The sequence below is a fragment of the Sodiomyces alkalinus genome (genome assembly GCF_003711515.1).
Source record: "Sodiomyces alkalinus F11 unplaced genomic scaffold SODALscaffold_10, whole genome shotgun sequence".
In the NCBI taxonomy this organism is placed as follows: Eukaryota; Fungi; Ascomycota; class Sordariomycetes; order Glomerellales; family Plectosphaerellaceae; genus Sodiomyces; species Sodiomyces alkalinus.
The window spans coordinates 1,429,518-1,450,498 of record NW_021167088.1 but is presented as its reverse complement, the minus strand read 5'-3'; the positions used below and the strand labels follow the sequence as shown (position 1 = coordinate 1,450,498).

At 53.3% G+C, this 20,981-nt stretch overlaps 2 protein-coding genes across 2 annotated transcripts; one reads left to right on the top strand and one right to left on the bottom strand.

Moving 5' to 3' along the window:
- Positions 1–11,367: 11,367 nt before the first annotated feature.
- SODALDRAFT_337250 (hypothetical protein) lies at positions 11,368–14,054 on the top strand (the record flags this gene model as incomplete). Its single annotated transcript, XM_028612663.1, has 3 exons — positions 11,368–11,415; positions 11,554–11,737; positions 11,827–14,054. The coding sequence occupies 3 exons, from the start codon at positions 11,368–11,370 to the stop codon at positions 14,052–14,054; spliced, it is 2,460 nt and encodes an 819-aa protein (XP_028463907.1).
- Positions 14,055–15,967: 1,913 nt separating this feature from the next.
- SODALDRAFT_57878 (hypothetical protein) lies at positions 15,968–20,106 on the bottom strand. Its single transcript, XM_028615499.1, has 2 exons — positions 18,655–20,106; positions 15,968–18,351 (listed from the first exon to the last, which is right to left on the bottom strand). Exons 1-2 carry the CDS (start codon positions 19,879–19,881, stop codon positions 16,165–16,167), a joined length of 3,414 nt encoding a protein of 1,137 aa, XP_028463906.1. The 5' UTR covers positions 19,882–20,106; the 3' UTR covers positions 15,968–16,164.
- Positions 20,107–20,981: the final 875 nt, after the last annotated feature.

Genomic DNA, 20,981 nt, shown 5'->3' with positions numbered 1-20,981 from the left:
TACTTATAGGTTAACTAATTAATTAGTAGGTAGGTTAATTAATAGCTTAATTACTCTAATTAGATTAATAGTAGTTATTTTAGAGTGCTTTAAAACGTGATTACTTTTATAGTAGAATAGGGTAGCCTATTAATATCTTATTTTTAGATATATTATAAACCGGTCTTATTACTATTATACGTTAAATAGCACTTATATAGGAATCCTAATACAGTAAAACTCTTATATATATATAATCAAGCTATATCTATATAAGTCTTTTATACCCTTAGTTCAGGTAGTATAGACTCTATTTTTAGATACTATATTATTTAGATTCTATCTGCTTATTCCCGATATCTATACTCTATTATATCCTAATCCCTAATTATGAAGCCCTTAATTAGGTATAAATACCCTAATAACTCTATTATAGTCCTATACTTATACAATATAAGTAAGGCTTATAACTAGTATATATTCAGAATAGTCTTTTAGTATTAATTATAATAATAATTCTAATTAATTATAAGTCTTATATATATATATATGTATATATGTATATTATATTAAGTTATATATATATAAGTCTGTATACCTTTAATTCTAGGTAATATAGACTCTATTATATATATCTTTTAATTTAGATCCTATCTAGTCTTTCCTAATAATCTACCCTTATTTTTTTCTATGCCCGAAGGCTAAGGTCCGAAGACCTATTTATCCGCGCGCGACCCCTTCATGGTCACGTGTCTATGTGACAAAATAGTCCCTTATTTAATGCCCCTGGTGTGTACCTACTAATTTTATGGGGACTTTTTCGAGTTGTTACAGTGTCCCCTGCGGCATGCGGTACAACCCGGCACCCCTGGTCGATTACTCGAATACAACGTACAATGTACTTTCCCCCCCGGTCCTCGCGGCAATTCATATCACGGGTGGATCTCCCTCTTTCAGGGGCCGGGGGTGAAAGGGGAGGTGGGGGAGGACAAGGGGATGATCGCCGACGTTGGTAACCAGAGGCTAGGGGGGCCGGCAGAGAGCCCTGTCGTAGATCATACCAACTCGGCCATATTACCTAGGTATCTTGCTCTGTCAAGGTTGCGACGTCCTTGGCTTTCTCTCTTTTCTCCCGAGTAGGGTGCATAAGCCTCCCAAGACTCGAAAGAAAGGTAAAGACGCCATGACGTTAGAGCGTCTAGTCTACCTGCAGGCTTAGAGTCTGTCCAAACTGGGCCCATCCGACCCCCGGATGTGTCCCCCAGGGGGCGGTCAGCCAACATCCCTTTGATGACTATTCCCAAATTATAGCTATGAAACCTTGGCCCGGAGAACTAGGGTTGAAAAGTACGGAGTAAAGAAAGGAAGAAGCAAGCAAAACGGCCTAAGTCTTGTCACTTTCCCATCTCATTCTCGATTCACCCTTTGAACATCACGAACTTGGCAATTCGAAACCCCACGTGGATCATTAGTCCGTAAAGACATAATTACAGCATACTCGCATGGTCATTCGCAGTCTACGAAATTATCTCCGTATTGGTATCTCCCCCTTGCTTCGCACTATCACAGCTCACTAGATTAAAATAAAAGCAAATGAAAATGGGGATATTTTCACATTGACAACCCTTAATTAACCATCCCGGTAACCTGCCTCCAGTCCCCAGTAATGGCCGGGGTTAAGGCTGGACGGGATGCAGCCAATAGTTCAAATTAGCCCCAATCTTTTCCCCGGCCAAGCCGGCATTTCGAACTTTTGACCTACCTGTAACACGGACAAGGGTGAAGAGCCGGCCGGTCTTGTCCTGCTGCAAATGATTAATTGATCGATAATAAAGGGCCCTGTATGCCTGTACGGGAATAGTAATACAGACGATACATGTTGAGAGTCGCATCAGAAAACAGAGCTGAGAAACCGAAGATCCTGGTCGGATCGAGCTATAGTACTAGGGGGGGGGGAGATCTGGCATCACGGCAAGGCGGCTCCGTGCTGTCTAAGATTTGGCAATCATCCGCCCTGTCACTACAATCCCGGCGTCCCTACCAATGTGCATCAATGCGGTCATAGATTGGAGTTAACATCCTGGGTTCGTGGATACCCGCAGACGAGCGGATGTAGTGTTGAACACACAGTACCCAATCCGTTGTCCTTTGCCCGGCATAAAGGGCGAGTTTTACAAGCAGCCCTCGTAGAGGACAGTTAGCGACGGTGGGTAATTAAGCCATTAGTTGCTCTCATCATTGTCAAAGCCCACAAAGAAACCACCCCTGGCGAGGCTGACAGCTCTCTACCAGGCCTTTCAGATTTAACCGCGCTCTACCATTGAGCCAAGGATGGGTTGAGGTAATCAAATCACTGCCGACGTCGGCAGTCATGGTCAGGTAAGTTGACAGGGGCGGGACAGAGGTAGAGGGAGGGACTGGTCCAGGGGGGGAAACCTGTGACGGCAGTTGAGGGACACCCCGCCAGCCGGAAGTGTCAATCTCTGGACGCAGAGGCCTATGGGGAGGGGCAGCGAGGGGAGAAAGGGGGGGAGGCTTCGGACAGGACCGCCCAGACCGCGGATACCGGCCGTCATAGGGGGAGAGGGGAGGGCAGGCATCACTGCAAACTTGGCAGCTTAATGGCGAGAGAGAACACCTGGGGAATGAATGGCGAATATTGTGGCTGCGTGTGCGTGTGTGTGTAGGTCCTTCGTAAACCGTGAGAGGACAGGGGCAAAATGAGCTGTGAGTGATGTGGCGGTGATTACGATGCTTGGCATTTCGCAAGCGGGGGGGGACTGACTTTGTACGATAACGATGGTGAGTTTGCGGTTGCGTCGAGTCTCGCGGCCTAATAAGATTATGCAGATACTATGTTATGTATGGTGTTATGGTGGGATAACCGAGAAAATGAAAAAAAAAAAAAAAAAAAAAATAGCAAAAGTAAAACCAAGCGATAGAGGATAGAGCTCAAACCCAACGCTGATCCGGACGCTGATCTTGTCAAGCATGGAAGCGCTAGTCCGAAATAGGACATGTAACTTACCCAATCCAACAGCACACTACCGCTTTAGGGGACGATAGCAGGTTTGCAAAGCTCGTAGCGTTGCGCTAACGAGGACCAGGATACTGTACGTTGTAGCCGGAAACCCAAGTCTGATAGACTATCTATGTAACTTACCATATGAGAAAGGTATTGCTATCATAGAGTACTCTAACATACGAATAAATATGTGCCTTGAAGCAAGTCACTAGGGACAGCTGGTACTAAGTAGAGCGAAGGTAGTACCTTGATGTGGTGGGTCAATTTTCCCGGGTCACGTCACACAGCCGTTCGGAACCTTGTCCTGCTGGAAACAATCGACTAAGGTACCGTATGTACCCATGATCTGGTCAGCTTGGAGCTACGAATACGTTGTACAGATCAGGAGGGCATCAGAAGAAGTATGGAGTACTTTGTAGGCTCAGCGAGTGTTGCTTTCTCCCTGTATCGACATATGACTTCAACCTTTCATCAACTGGTGGATAACATCGTCATGACAGGACTCGCTGGCAACATGAGAAGACGAATAATACACCCTTTCAAAAAAGAAAAAAATAAAGAAAAAAAAAGGGGGGGGGAAGGGGCCTCGTATATTTACTTTGCCAATCCAGCTGTGTGATGATGTATATGATCGAGGATCGCCAGGGCTCCGTCCAGTCCAAAGCTTGTCCGACACAGCCGAGCTACAGCATGCACCAAGTTTTTCAATTCCTGGGACTAAGGAGTTGTCGAGTCAAAGCGAATCATCTTCGCTCCTACTCCGTACGGTCGGTCAAGATCTCTACGCTGTAGTGTAGATATATTATATGCATATCTTTGGTACACACTTCGCCGTACTGTACAACGTTATACACCGATATAACGCCCATCGGCGTCTGTTGTGGTTCCTTGTCCGTGCTGGTACCGCGTATTGAGAACAGCAGAATAGGAACACATTGCCTAAGTATATGCGCTGTTACAACGAGGGTCCTCGACTGTCCTCGACTTAGGTACCTTACCTACCTTATGTTATATTCCTCCTCCCTCTTTTCTGCGGTTCGTACCTGGTACTGTCCTGCACGAAGAAGGGAGGATAGTACCGCGGTACGGATTCCGAATGCAGTACATACGTTGTACTCAATACTTCCGTACCGTACCGTTTCCGGCCCGCCCGAGAATCATTGAACCGTTGTCGTGGGCCCGGTGTGATAAACCCGGAGCCAACCATTTCCCATGACACAAATATCCCACATCAACAACATCGGCGATCAACTTCATCGCCTTGCTTATTTTTCCTTTACTTTTTCCATGATTCTCCCCCGACGACGTCGTACTTTGTCCTCAACAAAACAAAATAAAAAATAAAAATGGTAGACCGGGGATGACAAAACGTCGTTCGTGGTCGAGTTCGTGAAATAAGTACAAAAAGTGGCGCATTGTACTATTTCCGGTCCCCACCCCATCTACGACGCCCGGGATTATGTAATTTTTCATACCTGAATGATCCCCCAGCCGCGCCAATGCTTGTGGTCGCCGTCCTTATCCCCGCTATGAGGACCCCTTGCCGCCTGACGCCCGGCACCCTGGGACGAGTTCGGTGTACTTTCTGGACGGTACACACAAGCTCCGGTATTTCGTATAAGGCACGTATAAAGCAGGCATTATTCGTACTTATCATTTCATACTCTAAAGAGATTGATGATTTTACCCGGCCGAGCCAGAAGAGCCAGAGCAGTCGCCTTGGTCACCGCCCCCCGTCAGCAATGGCCAGGGAGGACCATGACGCGGCGACCCATCCGCAGCTGATAATCTTTTCGCGCCGCACGCGCTAGCAGCCCGGGCGTGCAGATATCCCCCTGCTCGCTGCTCGGGGAGTGGTCGATCTCTCGACAAGGCCCCCCTGTAATCGCCGTCTAGTCGTCGATCAAACTTCCCATTTCCCTGGAGGGCTTCCTCGGTCGTCGGGTTGGGGGATGCATTTGTGTGGGGCTAGGCCAAACTGGGGGACAGGCCGTATGAAACGAAACATTTACGTCCCCCCCAAAGTACGAAATACGATGAAGTACATACAACGTACGGAGAAATTATCCATGAAGACTAAGGTAAGGTAGGTAGAAAGTGCGTTTGCCCTATCGTCTTTCTGATCTTTCTGCCTTACCTCACGCCAAGCCTAATTTCGAGGGAAAAGTGCTGGGATCTTTTGTCTTCCCCCACCACCCTTTCGACCCCCCTCGCTACGGGCAACCCGCTCGTATAGGTCATGATCTGTGCGAGGAAAGATAGCGCTGGTCTAGGTATCTTGGGAATGTCAGTCTCTGGCGGTTCGAGTCCTCGACCGCGGCTCCAAAATGATGCTACTTCGGGGAGGCCGGCAGACCAGGACTTTAACCACTTGAGGACTTTAACCACATTCCATCGCTGTGCGAAGTACAAAGTAATCTACCATGGGTGACTGCAATGTGTTGGAAAGTTGCTCCTCGATACGTGTCAACATGATGACATGACCTGGCGCAATCAATGCATGACTTTAAGCCTTGAGGTCTGGGTTGAGCGTCCAGGAATCCAGAATGCTCTCAATTTAAGATGCATTTATTACTCTGTCACTACGCATTTGCTTGTCCTATCGCCACCGGCCGATGCTCCGCATTGGTGACACAGCAGTGTAGATACTTCTTCACCCGTACTACTCGAAAACAATACTTACCGGGTCTTTGCGAGGAGAAGAAAAGGCTGAGGCTGTCTTCCTTGCCTTGGTACCTTGACCAGAACTCTCCCAAGTTGGAAGAATGTCATGTGGCTAATGTTCTTGTTGCGCTCTGCCTCTGCCCTCTGTCTACTGCGTACCCATCTTCCGTTCTCCAGACTATGCCATCTCCGCTGCCGGGCGGTGTTGTAGCTAGGTTGTTTTCCTAGGAGGTATGTACGGAGAACTGAGTACCTCGTAGTGTGCTTTTCCTAAGGTACCTGCCGAAGACCGTGCCCCATGGTTTGTGCTCCTGTCACGGGTGCCAACTAAGGTACCTAAGGTAGTCTAGCTCACCGGTCACCTCTAGCGCTAGTCTCAAGTATGTACGTTCAGGTACCGAGTACAGCGCAGTGCGTGCATTCGTTGATCGGGAGAGGGAAACGGGGGTTTGCTGCGGCATAGAGTACAGGATCGAGAGAGACGGCTCTCCTCCGTGGCCTTCCGTCATCTGAGTATATTTTGGCTTCGTAGAAAGTCTACAAATATAATTTTATCTGTGTTGTCAAGATTAAATAATGATGATAAGAAAAAACCGGTTCTTAGATAACATTATAGAAGCTCTCCTTCACCGGCCATAGTTAACGCCTATGGTGTTTTGGCTCACCGTCAGAGAAATAACAATGAACTGCCTTATGACTTCTGATGTATCATGTATATATATATCTGCTTAAATACCGTGCACTTATTATTCTATGGTTTTCGAGCTTGTCAGACCAAAGACGCGTACATACCGCGAGACGCTGAAACAGGTCCAATTTCTTACCTCCTACGAGTTTCTTCTGGATGATTCATTGCTTGTTATATGGTAATAGTGGCCATATACCCCACGCAATCGTGGGACGGGCCGACGAGCTAGCTACTAACCAACGTCTGGTATCGGGGAGAGACAAGTTTGTCCGTGCCTGGCAGTAAGAGGACCAGAAACACCACATGGCACAAGGTAAAACTGATCCGGGCGGCAAGCCGACGTGCAGAGTGAGCGATGGTCACCTCCCCTTTGGTGTCATGGCCCCTTCACCGGCTCTACTCGGTTTGTTATTGTTTCTGTTGCTATTTTCTTTCCCCTGCCGTCTAGTGACTATGTGACTACCTAGGGTATTAGATATGCCGTGTCAGCGAGCCAGCTGCCGTTATGACATGGTGCGAGTCCTATCTGGGGAGTTACTAATGGAGAATATAGATAAGCTGCGCGATGAGCGGCAGGGAAGCCGTGGGGTGATCTGATCGAGTCTCTGGAATAACTTCTAGTCCCTCTATTATGATCGAGGTACGAGAGACCGGGTTATACGCGGGGAGCGGTATGATGAGTCTTGACGTTGACGTGCCTCCCGTCAACTACTTCGTACTAATGCTCCCAAGGTCGCCGTGCCGGGGATATGCTAAACTTGGTGGGACTTGGGCGGAACCGCGCCGGCCAAGCCAACCTCCCCTGAGCTGCTCTTGTCGATCACGGCAGTTGGGGCCGTGCACTCGGGAGAAGAGTGTAATTATCTGAGCGCCTGAGCGTCTGAGCCTCTTGGTCAACCCCCCCCAGCCTTTTCTTCCCAACCTGTTGAGGGCATGTTGAGCATAAAAAGCGTCCTGCAGTGGCTTTCAATGGTATATGGTGGTGTCCACAGTCCATTTTCGGTCGTGTTGGAAGTGCCGGCAGGGGGGGGGCCGGCAGACGGGATGCAGCCCACAGTTGACCCGATCGATAGTGATCCAGGCTCCCTGGTCACCCTAGTCACCCACCGGCACGCTATTCCGGAGTGGGAGGGGGATATCCACTGATCATCCCTGGGCCACAGTTGCCTCACCTGCGCTACCAGCAGCTCAGCTGACCAACTACAGACGACAGGGAAGACTTGAGTATCCAGCAAGCAGTCGTTGAGGGAGGGGGGCCCCTGGCCCAATAGCATATGTATGAGAGGTTAAAAAACAAAAAGGGAAAAAGAGGGAGGGGGGGGGGGGGGGGGGGGGGGGGGGGGGGGGGCAACGAAAATTACGCCCGAGATCTCCCATCTGGGCCCCTCCGACCATTCACCCATACCCATACCCCAGTCCTGCCGACGACGAGATCGTCATTTGGCAGATGCGCCTCGGAGCCTGGCCCAGCCCAGACGCAGTGCGTCTGTGGAATTTTGTACAACCGCGCCTGGCTTTCTGGCTTTCAGGGCTGGGCGATTATATTTCAAATCTGCGACCACTTGCTGTTCTTGCCCGTCCCAAAAGATCTCTGTGATTTGACCGTGGTTTTAAATTATTTGGCTCCTAATTCTTTATTTTACCTATCGTTTCCCCAGATCCAGCTCCATGTTTCTCTACTAGCGCCTTCATTCTTCATCAGCATACCACATCTACACAGAAGTGAAGTCGGTACATATATACAGCCATCTCGTCCATTGTCCGACCCAGCTCCCACCGCCAGACACGGAAGAAGTAAAAGAAGAAAAAAAGGAAAAGAAAAAGCAAGCAAAAAGGTACTGCCTACAGCCTGTTTCACCCCATCGCCCGTCGGCCCTCCTTCCTTTGAGGGTCCTGTTTCTCAACCCCTCCAAGCGGGAAGCTCGCAAGGGTTCAGACGGCCGGCACTCACTTGCAGCAGAGAAACAACTTTGACTCAAATCACAATTTCAACATACGGAAGACGAAGTACTTGGTTTTCTGGTGACGGGCGACGGGCGACATATCTTTCTCTGAACACCCCTTGGCACCTTGTTGGCACCTTGTACCTGCAAGGTACATTCACATCTTGTGCTGCTCTCTGCTCCCCCAGCGATACATACGAATACACCAGTATACGCCTACACGGCACGAATACGTACTTCCTTTCACCTCTCTCACATACCACACGAGTCACTAATAGTCGTCTCATTCTTATTGGACCGAGGCGTTGCGTATCCAGGAATCTATGGCCAATCAGACTAATGGGTGGTTCATAGGAAACGGGAATTCCAAGACGGCTGCTACGGACACTCCTCGCCCTTCTCCAAATCAACGCCCCTCTCGACAGCCATCATCCTCATCGCTTTACCTTATACACACGCCTCGCCGCCAGAACATCTTGAGGCCCAGTTCCAGTGACCCACTAACACCACCCACCGGTCCATCTCTACTAAGTACGTATGGTCGTGAGAGCACGAAATCATCCATCAAGGACTTACCGTCGAGTGAGTTTTATGATTTTCCTTGCTGTTTTCTGTCTCTCTCCCTGCTGTTGGCTTTAGTCACTTGAGATATCGTTCTTTATTGTTTTGGTTTTTCCTTTATTTTCCTTTATTTTCCTTTATTTTCCTTTATTTTCCTTTATTTTCCTTTATTTTCCTTTTATTTTCCTTTATTTTCCTTTTATTTTATTTTTTTCGGCCTAAAAAAAGGAAAAAAGAAACCCATCTTATTCCCTTCATTTCCTTTCTCCCTCTGTCCATCGGCCTGTCACTGGTCTCGTCTCCGCATCATTTCCTCCCCAGTCTCCCTGCATCACTACCTCCTATACCATCATTGTCCTGTCTTCCCTCTCCCAGCAAAGCTCCCGCTCTCAACCATCCGTCTTTCCTGTTTACCGGACCGATCAAAAGTTCGATCTGGGATCTATCCTCTGGATCCAAGACGGCAAGGCCCTCTCTGTAACCTCTTGAATCGGCGGGGCACATGAGCATGTTAGGGAGCATCTCTTCCTAGGAGATTTTCCGTCTAAGACAGACATGTAAATCCGAGGGGTAACTTTGCTGGGTAACTTTGCTGGAATCTTGCATCTCAACAACATTTCGTATCCCTGCCTGCCAGCCACTCACTGCCCCTTCTCCCTCACCCGTCTCCCCAGTCCCCGTTCCCCTTCCCCACTGATGTCATCCGGTGGCTCCATCTACCCAAAGAGTCACCTGCAGCAGACCAGCCCCAAAGAAGACAACCCTTCCCCCAAACTAACGACGGGGGGGAGGGGGCAGAAAAAGAAAAGTTGGGCTACTGCAAGGGAGCTAAGATTTCCGGCCGCCGGAGCAGCTATTGGCTTCGCTCGGGAAGTAATGCCAGTGCCAGTGCGGCAGAGAAAAAAGAAAATCTTATGCTCGACTTGACCTGCCTTGACCTACTTTACTTGACCTCTCGGCATATCGGTGATATGACATGATCTGAATCACCAGACGTCAAGAAAACCGCGGCCCTACCTCTATGAAGACAAGGAGGGAGAAAAGGAATTCGATTCCAGCCTCCCTCTACCTTGCCCTTGTCTCTTCTTATCAACATTCTTCTCGATTTCTACTTTTCTACCCCCCGTGGCAGCCCAAAACAAAATCAGGAACAAGAGTCAAAACGTTCCCACGAGTCCCTTCTCTTTTGTTTTCCCCCTTATTTCTTCCCTGAATCCTCCCTGGCCACTAGCCATCTATCTCAAACAAGCACAGGCGTTTTGTTGACCTATCTCTTTTTGTTACCGACGTTCTCACTCTGGCCTTGTTCGCTTTCCCAAGACCCCCCCCTTTCCCCGGCCCCCCGATATCTCTGCGAACTACTGGATCACCAACGGGTCCTGGCATTCGAGGGGAAAAGATTGTTTCTGACAAGCTCTTTTCGTGCGAACAGGTTCGTTGGCTACGTGCAGACGAACGAATCCTCCAGCCTCCACTCTCCCGGACACTGCGAACCGGATCGTGACCGTTTGTCTGGTCGGTTCTGTGATTGGATCCCAAACCACGAGGAACTCCGGCTCTCTGAACGGGTATGTGCGTAACCTCTTTCAACGAAACGACACCCACATGGAACCATCCATCCGTGCGAGCTGCGAACGCCCTTCCCCCGGCTTAATGATTTCCAGCAAGACAAAACCTGGTCAACGTGTTGAGGTTCCCCCACCCGGGAAGCCTTCAGCTCCACAAGTTCTCTGTTGGAATGTTCGCTCATGCCTGCTTGTACTGACACATTCCACAGCACAGTAAAAGAAGAAAATTTCGCCCAGCAGCAAGACGCGCAGGAATCTGGGCGTAGTCGTGTGCCCTCTTCGTTCTCAGATTTGTTCGGATTGCCACAGCTCGACAAGTTAACCAATGATACCCTTCGAGAACTAAACTCTCTGATGCCCGTTCTCGGATCAAAGGACTTTCGTTCGGCTTAAGAGCCTTGACTCTGTCTGGGCTTCTCCGTCAACCATCTCATCCGCAGGACTCTTGGACAATATTGGCCGTCCGTATTGCCATAACATACCATCTCCAGCCTCGGGCAAGCACGAGTTGATTCCTTCACCTCTACGACCGCCTCTATAATACCTCGCCATCTCTTCCGCATTCCTCCTGCTTAGCGTGAACGAGGCTTCTCAGGCAATAGGCCACTTCATTCCGGATAACTAGGACGAGTACGTTGTCTTAAACCTTACCTTTCCCGGGGATGAGCAGTGGTTCTGCGTGACTTCAACGCGTCTTTGCGTCTCAACGGCACAGGAGACGTGCTCCCTTCCTGGGAGTCAGCAATCACTGACTCGGGATACAGTCTTCCTCACGTTGAAACCGGACGCCATATCACTCCCCGCCTCCCTGTCTTGCCGGACAGCTCCACAACGCCGCCTTCTGCAACATTACACGCGAAACGGCGGTCTAACTCGCAGCCCCTTGGCCCACGATCTTGGACTACCTTCCCCAGGTTGGTCCTATCACCAGTAGCGTGAATGTCTGCTGTATCGAAATACGAGCGTGCTTCTTACAAGGCATTTGAGGTAAGGAACCAGGCATTCATTGTCCATGGTCCATGGCCTCGTACCCCCCAATGTCATCCTGGCCGTTTTATCCCTTCATGTTCTGTCTTCTACAGGTTAAACAGCCGTGGCTTTTCTCTCGCTGACGAAAGCACATAGCCTGATTACCACCCCCAAAGACCAATTATCATCGGCGAAGAAGGGCTCGATTCGCCTGAAACGATCGCTATCAAGTACGAAGAAGCAGTGGCCAGGGCGAACGGAGACCTTCGCGGTGCCTCTCCGCCAGAAGGTCTCCTTCCCATGTCCCAGTACGGGAAACCACAGCCTAGCCCAATTCACGGTATGCCATGTTCGCTCCCCCTTTCCTTTTATTTACATGTATTTTCCCTCATTTGCACAGATCGCCAGAACTGAAAGCGATTTTTCCAGGGTATGACACGACTCGTGACTATCCGGAGGCTGCTTACCCGCCGTATCCTACACAAACCTATTCCGCAGAACAGCACGACGGCAGCACACAGTTGAGCGCTGCCCAGCTGAACCAAGAGGCTTTCGCTGCCAACAGCGCCCTGGGACAATACCTGCCGCTGGGCCCGAGTGTCGTGTCATGCCATCCCAACACGGGCCTGGCAGGCACAAAGGTGGTGGTGAAGCTGTCTTCGCAAGATGACCTGCTCACGATGACCAGCCCGGTGCCGTACTTCTATCTCGTCTTCGGCACGAATAAAGCGCCCGGGGAGTCGGTGAAAAGCAGCCGTGACCACACGGGGTGCACTATAACTTTCACGGGCGAGGCCCCGGACCCCCTGACCACGGGATACCAAAGCCAGAGCGTGCCGCTAACAGTGCTGCTGGAGGGCCCCGACGGGCAGGAGATCTCGCGGACGGCAGCAGGCGACTTTCTATACCAGGACCCTTCGGTGGGGGGTCGGGGTCCCGGTGCCCCTCCGGACGACATCACGAGGAAAGCTTCCAAGTCACCTGAGCCAACGCAACAGGCAGCCTCCCCCAGGACAGGGACAGTGACCACCCATCTGGGATGCTACGACCCGTCTACAAATACATACGACTTTGCCACCGCGCCGTCACAACCTGCGCCTCCACCGTACGGAAGCACATTCGGCCAAGATACCAGCAGCGGCACCAACAACAGCAACATGCTCAGCGCATATCGAACGGCTTCCTTCGCGGACCACCACTACCCCCGGGCGGCGGCGCCACCTCCCCTCCGCCCCCCAACGGCCGGCGGCGCGTGGCAGGCCGGCTACGGCAGGACAGCAGGACCTCCCATCACGCACCACACGCACCACACGCACATCTCCATCTCCCGACCCAGCCTGACGCCCCTCCCCATGCCCACGCCCAGCACGCCGACGCTGGTGCGGACGACGTCCCTCCAGAGTTCCCCGGGGAGCAGCAGCACCCAGGGCGCGGGGTATCCGTCATGGGGCTCCAGCTCGTACGCCAACAAGGCGGTGCTCAACCTCGTCGGCAAGCTGGACACCATGGCGAAGAACTGGACGCCGGAGGAGTGGACCAACCGACGCCGCATCGTCATGTTCAACAAGAAGCAGTCCGGGTCGAACCTGACGGCGACATTCCGCGCAGTCAACGTGAACGAGCGGCCGCCCAACTCGGTGTGCATCAGCTGCATCTACTGGGCGGAGCGGAAGGAGTGCTACGTGACGTCGGTGGACACGATCTACCTGCTGGAGCAGCTCGTGGTGGCGCCCAACCGGTTCTCGGTGGAGGAGAAGAACCGCATCCGGCGCAACCTGGAGGGGTTCCGGCCGCAGACGGTCAGCAAGGCCAAGGCCGAGTCGGAGGAGTTTTTCAAGATCATCATGGCATTCCCGAACCCCAAGCCGCGCAACATCGAGAAGGACGTCAAGGTGTTCCCCTGGAAGATCCTCGAGTCGGCGCTCAAGAAGATCATCGGCAAATACAGCGCCAGCCCGGCGGCGTCGCAGATGTTGACGCCGGCGGCGCCTGTCAGCACGTATCCGACGCTGCCGACGCCGGCTGCGGCGACTCCGGATCCCGTCCATGCTTACGCGGCGGTGCATCCCCATATGCAGCATCACCAGCCCCAGCAGCAGCACCACCCGCATCACCATCACCAGCACGACGGGCTCACCTCGCTACGGTCTCTCAGCGGCAACCCCCACCACCACTGGCCCGCGACCTCGACGTACCCCACCGCAGCAGCAGCAGCAGCAGCAGCGCGGGTCCTCTCGCCAACCATGACATCCGCCTCGCCTCGCCAGTCGTCCCTCCGGCTAGCTGCGCCCCTGGCCGACGTCTCGACGTACAACAACAACAACAATAGCAACAACAGCAGCAACGACAACAACAGCACGCGGCACGGGCCGCTAATTCACCACTCGTACGGCGGGACGGCGGGAACACACAGCGCGACGCCCCTGGGTCCTCAGCACCAGCACCAAACGCAGACGACGACGCCCACCACCGCCGCCACCACTGCCACCACCACGACAGCAACGGGGGGGCGGTGGGACACGGGGACGATGCCGACGATGCACGCGTCGACGTCATACGCGGAGGCGTATCATACGCACACGCACCATGGGGCCTCCCCCCCCCACCCTCCCTTGTACGGGGCTGGCGGGTACGGTGACGGGGCGCAGCGGCCGTAGGCTGTAGCGGCAGCGGGCACAGCCGACCAGGAGAGTGGAATGCGATCACGAAGAAGGCAAGAGGAAAAGAAGCACGCACCGATGAATAGGGAGCTGAGGGCCCTGCCGCCCTGTCGCCCTGCCCCCCTGCCTTGAGGGAGAGCGTCGGGTGGTCTGTGCGCGCTAACCGCTCCAAGGTGGTGTCCTCTCAGTGGTCAGCTGCCCTCTACACGGTCCTGCGACTGCCCAATCAGGACTCAGCATAGACCTCCACTATGGCCAAATTCGGTAATCGGCCGTGGGGTCTTCAGTTCGGGCGTCGTCCTCGAGTCACTCGGGGGTACTCGGGGGGTAACTTGGGAGGGTACTCGGGGGTATCCTCCCTCCCACACACTCCACTCTCTCTCACCCCCCTCTCCTCAGCAGCTATTGTTTGAAGAGCACCCAAACCCGACCGCCGATCAGCTCAACAGGACACTATGGAACCAAATCTCTTATCTTGCCAAAAAAGACGAAGACGTGTACACGACAACGCTTCGTCCCATCGGCATCCGGTTCGCCGTCCCCCTACGGGCCCCTCGTGTTCTCCGGGCACGAGTCCGCCATCCCACCCACCTTCACCCTCAGTGCAGATCTCATCTGACTGGCTGCAACGTCGCAAACCCCGGGCGGCTTGGTGGGTTAGGGTTGGTGTGGATGACATGGGAGGAGGGGGTGAGCGGTATCGGGTGATCTCGACATGGAGGGTACCAAAAAAAAAAGAAAAAAGGAAAAAAGAAGCAAAAAACCACCTCCTCAGACAACCGGTCCATCAGTCCCTCATCGCAAGGCCGGCAACATCTTGGACAGACGAGGAGCTTTTCAACCCAGAAGACTGAAGGACGAACGTCACTAGGCTCTGCTTGGTACTTGCCGTCCATCCCGCAAGTTTTGGGCCCGATATTCCGCTCTTCGGCCGCCGTCCCTTCCAACAGCCCGCCAACATCGCCTTCTCCCGACCTTGCGTCCACGAATTACCATGGTGTGGCAGCGTCTGCTTTTCCCCTCTTCCACCAGACCGCCGTCATTCATGACCCTCCCACACCACCGATCCAGGCACTTTTGCTTTGACTCGTTCCCGTGCGACTTTTGCCGTGTCTGGATCCGCCAAGGTCTCCTCCGCATTGTCGAACCCCCTTGCTACTGTACATCTCAAGAATTCAAGAGGTCACGACCACAGCTGCCCCGTACTTTGTACTGGCGCATTTCTACACCGGAGGGGTGTTCTTATAAGGCAGGCATTCGAAGCCGTACCCCATACCGTGCTTTTACGATGCGGGACTCGACTTTCCAACTTGTTTTGATCTTGATCTTGGGTGACGCTTTTCTTCTTTTTTTTTTCTTTCTTTCTTCTTCTTTTTGTGCTTTCACTGCTCCAGTCGGAGTTGAGACGACTCAACTGGCAGCGAAGACTCCCTTCCACTTTCTCCTACGTATATATATACAGGGGCCTTGTTTCGGTACCGGCTGGTGTTCTTCACGGATAGAATATGTTTTACGGGATACTAATTGGGATGAATAGTGACGGGAGACACAAAGTTGAGGGTACACGGACGACGGGCTATGGTGGGTTTTTGGCTAATATGGATTCTCGTTTTGATTTCTCGTCTGTTTGTCGCTTGGATTTTTGTTGTTTTGTTTTGCATATAGCACTATACCCCCTTCCACTACTGCTTTGCTCGGTTTCGACCATGTCTGGGCTTTTGGGTTCTTTCTGTTCGTGTTTTCTTTATCGGGTAGGGGGAGAGGCCCTCATAATCACATAATACAATCTTCATTACTTGCACCGCCTGTTCAAACTGTTGCTTGGTTGACTTTGAATGTCTTCAACGAACCATATGATGGCAACATGAAGGGTACGGTAGGCTTGGATTTTACAATTAACATGACTGACTCTGCGATGAAAGCTGAGTGGACGGACATTTGCTTGGAAACAGACCTTCATATTGTATTGACGCCGTCGAAACATCAGATGCTCATCTAAACAGGAACTATATCAATCTTCTTTGCAATCCATCTTATAAATGGCACAATAACCCGCCTCTCGCATCTCCCCAACGTCATCAAATCCAGTCCAAGCTTCCTCTGGCGGCTACGAGAACCGGACTTTCTTCACAGGTCGGCGACCCTCGGGTTCGGAAGCGACGTTTCTCTTCGCCGGCCGAGATACCTCGACTTCGGAATCGCTTTCAGCGTCGACGTCCTGTTCATCATGGACATGCCCGGCCAGGTCATCCTCGGAGAGATCACTCGACGACGCCTCACTCTCGCTCACTTCCCATTCCTCCTCCTCCTCCTCATCGTCCTCCTCCTCCTCCTCCTCCTCCTCATCGTCCCAGTCCCACACCATCGCCAGACCCGCCTGCGCAGCATCACCACCAGCTGCACTACCCTGCTGCTGCGTCGCGACCTGCCGCAGCGGATTCGGCCCATAAAACCGCGTAATGACGCGCAGGTTAATGTGCATAAACCTCTCCAACGCATTCACAAACTCCTTCACCTTCGTCGGCCGCAGCGACACCGCCGTATCCTTGCCATGCTGGCTATGCAGCACCACGCTCGTCGACCCGAGCCTCTCCTTCGGGATGAGGCTGCTCGCCGTCCAGCTGAACTTGAACGCCGACCCGCCGATCGGCTCCACCCCGAGCCCCAGCCCCGTCGTCACCCGGAGCCAGTCGTGCCAGCGAATCTGGCCCTTGCGCCCGCCGAACGTCATCTCGATCGTCTCCCAGTCTTCCGTGCCGAATTTGGAGCCCTTGGTCCCGGATTTCGCTCCGCCCGCCTGCGTCCCGAACCCTTTTTCGACGCCGCCCTCCAGGACGAAGGGGGCCGGAGTGGTGTCGCGGTATCGGTTGAGGATCCACTTCTTGTTGGCGTCGAGGATTTCTTCCATGGCTGACCTCGCCGCCGTGGGAGACGTGGCCGCCTTGCCGGAGGACGTATCCTGGGGCTCCTCGAGCGCAACCCATCGAGGATTCAGCGTGGAGATGGGACCGCAGCCTTCCGAGGTTATGGTGAGGACGGCGTCGTCTCCGCTGGGTTCTGCCGCCTCTCCTTGGCCTTGCTGGTCTTTTTCGGCCGGTTGCTCATTTTCCGCCTGCTTGTCTTTTTCGCCGCTTTGGGCCCGGCCGTCGTCCGTTTCCTTTTCGTCATCTTCGTCCGTTTCTTCTTCCTGAACCTGGCCGCTGAGCGCCTCGCCCAGCGACGCGGCAAAGTAGCGGGGCGAGTTTTCGCCCAAGCCGGACACCCAGCTGTGGATCCCCGTCCAGAAGTTCCCCATCCGAGATTTGGCCTCCTCGACGGTAACAAAGGTCTTCGGATCGTTGGCGTAGCGCACGCCAAACAACCACCTGAGGTCCCGGCAAGCCGCCGGATCGACGTGGCGCTCAAAAGGAAAGTCGTCGTGGTGGAGGACGAACCGGCCAAACCCGGTGCTCTCCTGCATCCGCCGCACCTTCACGGGATCCGCTCGAATCTCATCAATGGCTTTCTGAAACGGCATGATCAGGTTGAACTCCCGCGTCGCCCGGGTCAGCGTCTTCAGCAAGATGGTGATGTTGGCGACGGGGTAGCACCGGTAGCTGGACTCCAGATCCCGGCGCGACAGCGTGGAGCAGTGCTGGCTGAACTCCTCGACGATGATGTGCAGGTGGATGAAGCGATGCAGGTGCCCGTTGGCCACCATGTCCAGGCTCCGATGCATCTCGGCGGCCAGGGGATCCTCGGCATCCTTGACGATGCGGAAATCCAGCTGGCCCAGGCGGTTAAAGTGGGCGAGTCCCCGGGGCAGCGCCCACGGGCTCTTCTCCTTGCTCTCGGTGACCATGGCGCGCAGGGCCTCGTTGGAAGGGCTCCGCTCGAAGTAGTCCCGGACCGACCACGACCCGTGGAAGAAGCCCCGGTACAGGAGCGCCGTGAGCAGCATGTCCTGGAACCAGCGAGCGTGGAATAAGAAGCGCACAATCGCATCCTGGAGACTTTTCGGGAATGTCGAACGGGGATCCGCCCATTTTGCATATGGAAAACCGTGCTTGGTTGCTTCCTTTTCCACCATGTCCCGCAGGTCCACTAGTACGCAGGGCATTTCCACGCTGTATACGAGGAGCGTGATGAATCGTCTGAGCACGTCGTCGACGAGCCTCGACTTGGCGGCTAGGTCGGTGCTGTAGAGGTGTGGCAGCTGACGTTTCGTGCGTTCTTGTCTCTCACGGTCGTCGTCGTCGTCGTCGTCATTGTTGTCCTCTCCTGTTGGACCACCCTCCTGGGTCTTTTGTTGGCCCTGAACAGTCTTCTTCTCTCCCGATTTGCCCTTTTTGGCTTTGCTGCTCTTGGTCCGCAGCTGAGGTACGTGGCCGTAGTGGCAGCCGAAGTGTTCACGGACGAGGCGCTTGAGCATCAGAGGGTTGTCCGTGATCTGTTCCAGATGCGAGCCGAAAACGCGAGCCAGTGCTTCGCATGGTGAACCCTTCTTAGACATGTGGACAGGGATGTGGCCCACGGTCTGGAAAACAGTGCGGGATTCGAGCTCGGGCAGTGCTAGGGGAATATTGACGATGTACTCGTCGACATCGACCACACGCACGGTGTCTTCGGAGTCCCAGACGTCTTCCGGTGGAGGCTCATAGCCGATGAGGAGGGGATCGTGTTTAGACTCTTCCTCGGTCAAGGGCTCAATCCTTTCGGTAGGGAACGAACCGGACGCGGCCTGTTTCTGCAGCAGCAACCGGCCGACGGCGTGGAGGTAGCGAAGGATGAGACCCTGCGACTGGAGAATCAAAAGGCCATCGCCCCAGCCGAAAATGCGTCCCAGCTGGCGCAAGTCCTTGAAAACAGGAGACAGCGCCTCCGCTGCGGTGGGGTTCTGTATATCACAGCCGTGCCAATACTTTCCGTGGGCCCAATGGAGCCAGTCGGAGGGCTTCAGATCGGGTATTTTCAGGGCGCTTCTGAGGCGTTCGCCGTACTTTTGCTCGTACGACATGGTCTGACTGGGGAAGGCCATGAAGCGGGCGTCGCAGTAGGGGCCCACGATCAACCTGGACGACCGGCCGATATGGTTGGCTTCCCAGTCGGGGATGGCAAAGGAGGCGGGGGTGGCGTTGTAGCGTTTGAGCATGAACATGAGGAGCAGGCCGCGGCGTGAGAGTGACTTCACGTTGATGCCGGGGACTTGCAGGGCCAGACGTTGCGGGGCTATGATGTCAGCTTGGACCTTGGCCTTGGCCGGCTTCATGTCGAAGATGGTGCGAGGCAGGGTCAGCTTCATGTCGTTGGAGCCGGGACCAAAATCGCGGACCAGCTCGCAGTCGCGGTATTGTTCGAGATAGAAGCGGTAGCCCTGCGCGGAATCTTCCGAGATAGCGCAGCTGCCGAAGAGGTCTGCGTACATGGCGGATTGGGAAACGGAGGTCCAAGCCTCGCGCAGGACAGCTTCGTGGTCGTCATCGGACAGGAGATGCTCCTGGCTAAGAACGTGATGGATGCGATCCATCCCGAAGCGGAACATTCGACCGTATTCGACGTAGGCGTCGGAGACTTCGCGGCGCCAGCGGTCTCCCTCGGCGGTGGCTTTGGCGTCGTCGAGTATTTCGGGCATGGGATACAGCCTGCCGTAGCCAAGATGACGGAGGAAGACTTCTACATCCTTGTGTTGCCAGGGATGATTGCTGTCTACGCCGGGATCCCAGGGGCCGGCTCGGAAGGCATTGGGACACCAGTTGAGGACGCCGTTATTGTTCATGCCGAGAAGCTGGCGAGCCTCGTCCACGGTCATCTTGTGCGACACGTGGGTGTCGGGAATCGGGTCCATGGTGTGCTGAGAGCAAGAAAACAAAGCAGCAACTTATGCAGAGCCGAAGACGAAGAACTGGAGTGTTGCAGCGGGTGGGTGCGGCTAGGAGTCGAGGCCGTTGAAGACGTCTGCAACGAAACCAGGGAAGATGAGAGGGAAAAGAGAGGAGCTAACATTGAACCGACCATCTTCTTCGGTTTGGATGATGTCGGGTATATCAGGTTGCTGAAACCTGAGTTCTTCTGATCCGTGGCTGAGACGCATATGTCCGAGGCTTGTCCGGTGCATGTTCGAAGAATAGAACATCTTTTGTGGACTTGCTCGTCCCCAGGATGGTGGGCAAGGATGGACAAAGAAGTGAAGCTGCACGAGAAGAAAGGAAAGGTCCGAAAGGGATTTGGGGAATCCGAACATTCCACCCATCCCATTAGGCCTTTGTTCCTCGCCGAAAGCGGACAACTGCGTCAGCTCACAAAGCCCCTACGCCATACGAGGGAGACGCTTGAGAACACTCTTTGAGAAGACATCTCGGCGGACGTGGAACGTGGAAGAGGCCTGAGAGCATGAAGAACAAAGGAAGTGATTGAAAAGGGCGATTATGCTTGTGACTTGACTGAAAGTCATACGGCATATGGAGTCATTGGCGTATGCGGATCATGGACGTGGAGTTGTTGAGCTAGGATCGAGGATGAATGGCGAAGGTTGAATGAAGGTCCTTATACCCTGAGGTAAGGTAGGGTGGTAAGTGTCGAATACAGCGTAACCGTACAAGGATAGGTACGATAGGAACGGTCAGGTTGAGAGGTTCCAAATCAATTGAATTGAAGCCGTAAAAACGTTGTAAAACGTGTGGTTGTAGGAGGCAAAATTAATGCCCGACAATCCTACGCATATCCACCTTCTGTGCCCAAAGAGGTACTCGGCCATTAGGTTATTCCACCCCGAGGAAGGTCTGTGCAATATAAGGTAATCACGACCTTTACCTCAATGTCCTTATCTCTGCTGATATGGCCTGCAGGGACCGATGTACTGGTGACATGAGGTACCTGTAGGTACCACGACAGGTTCCCAAAAGAGTAGCTTATGTAAGGGAGGCGGATTTCTATCTTTACTTTGTT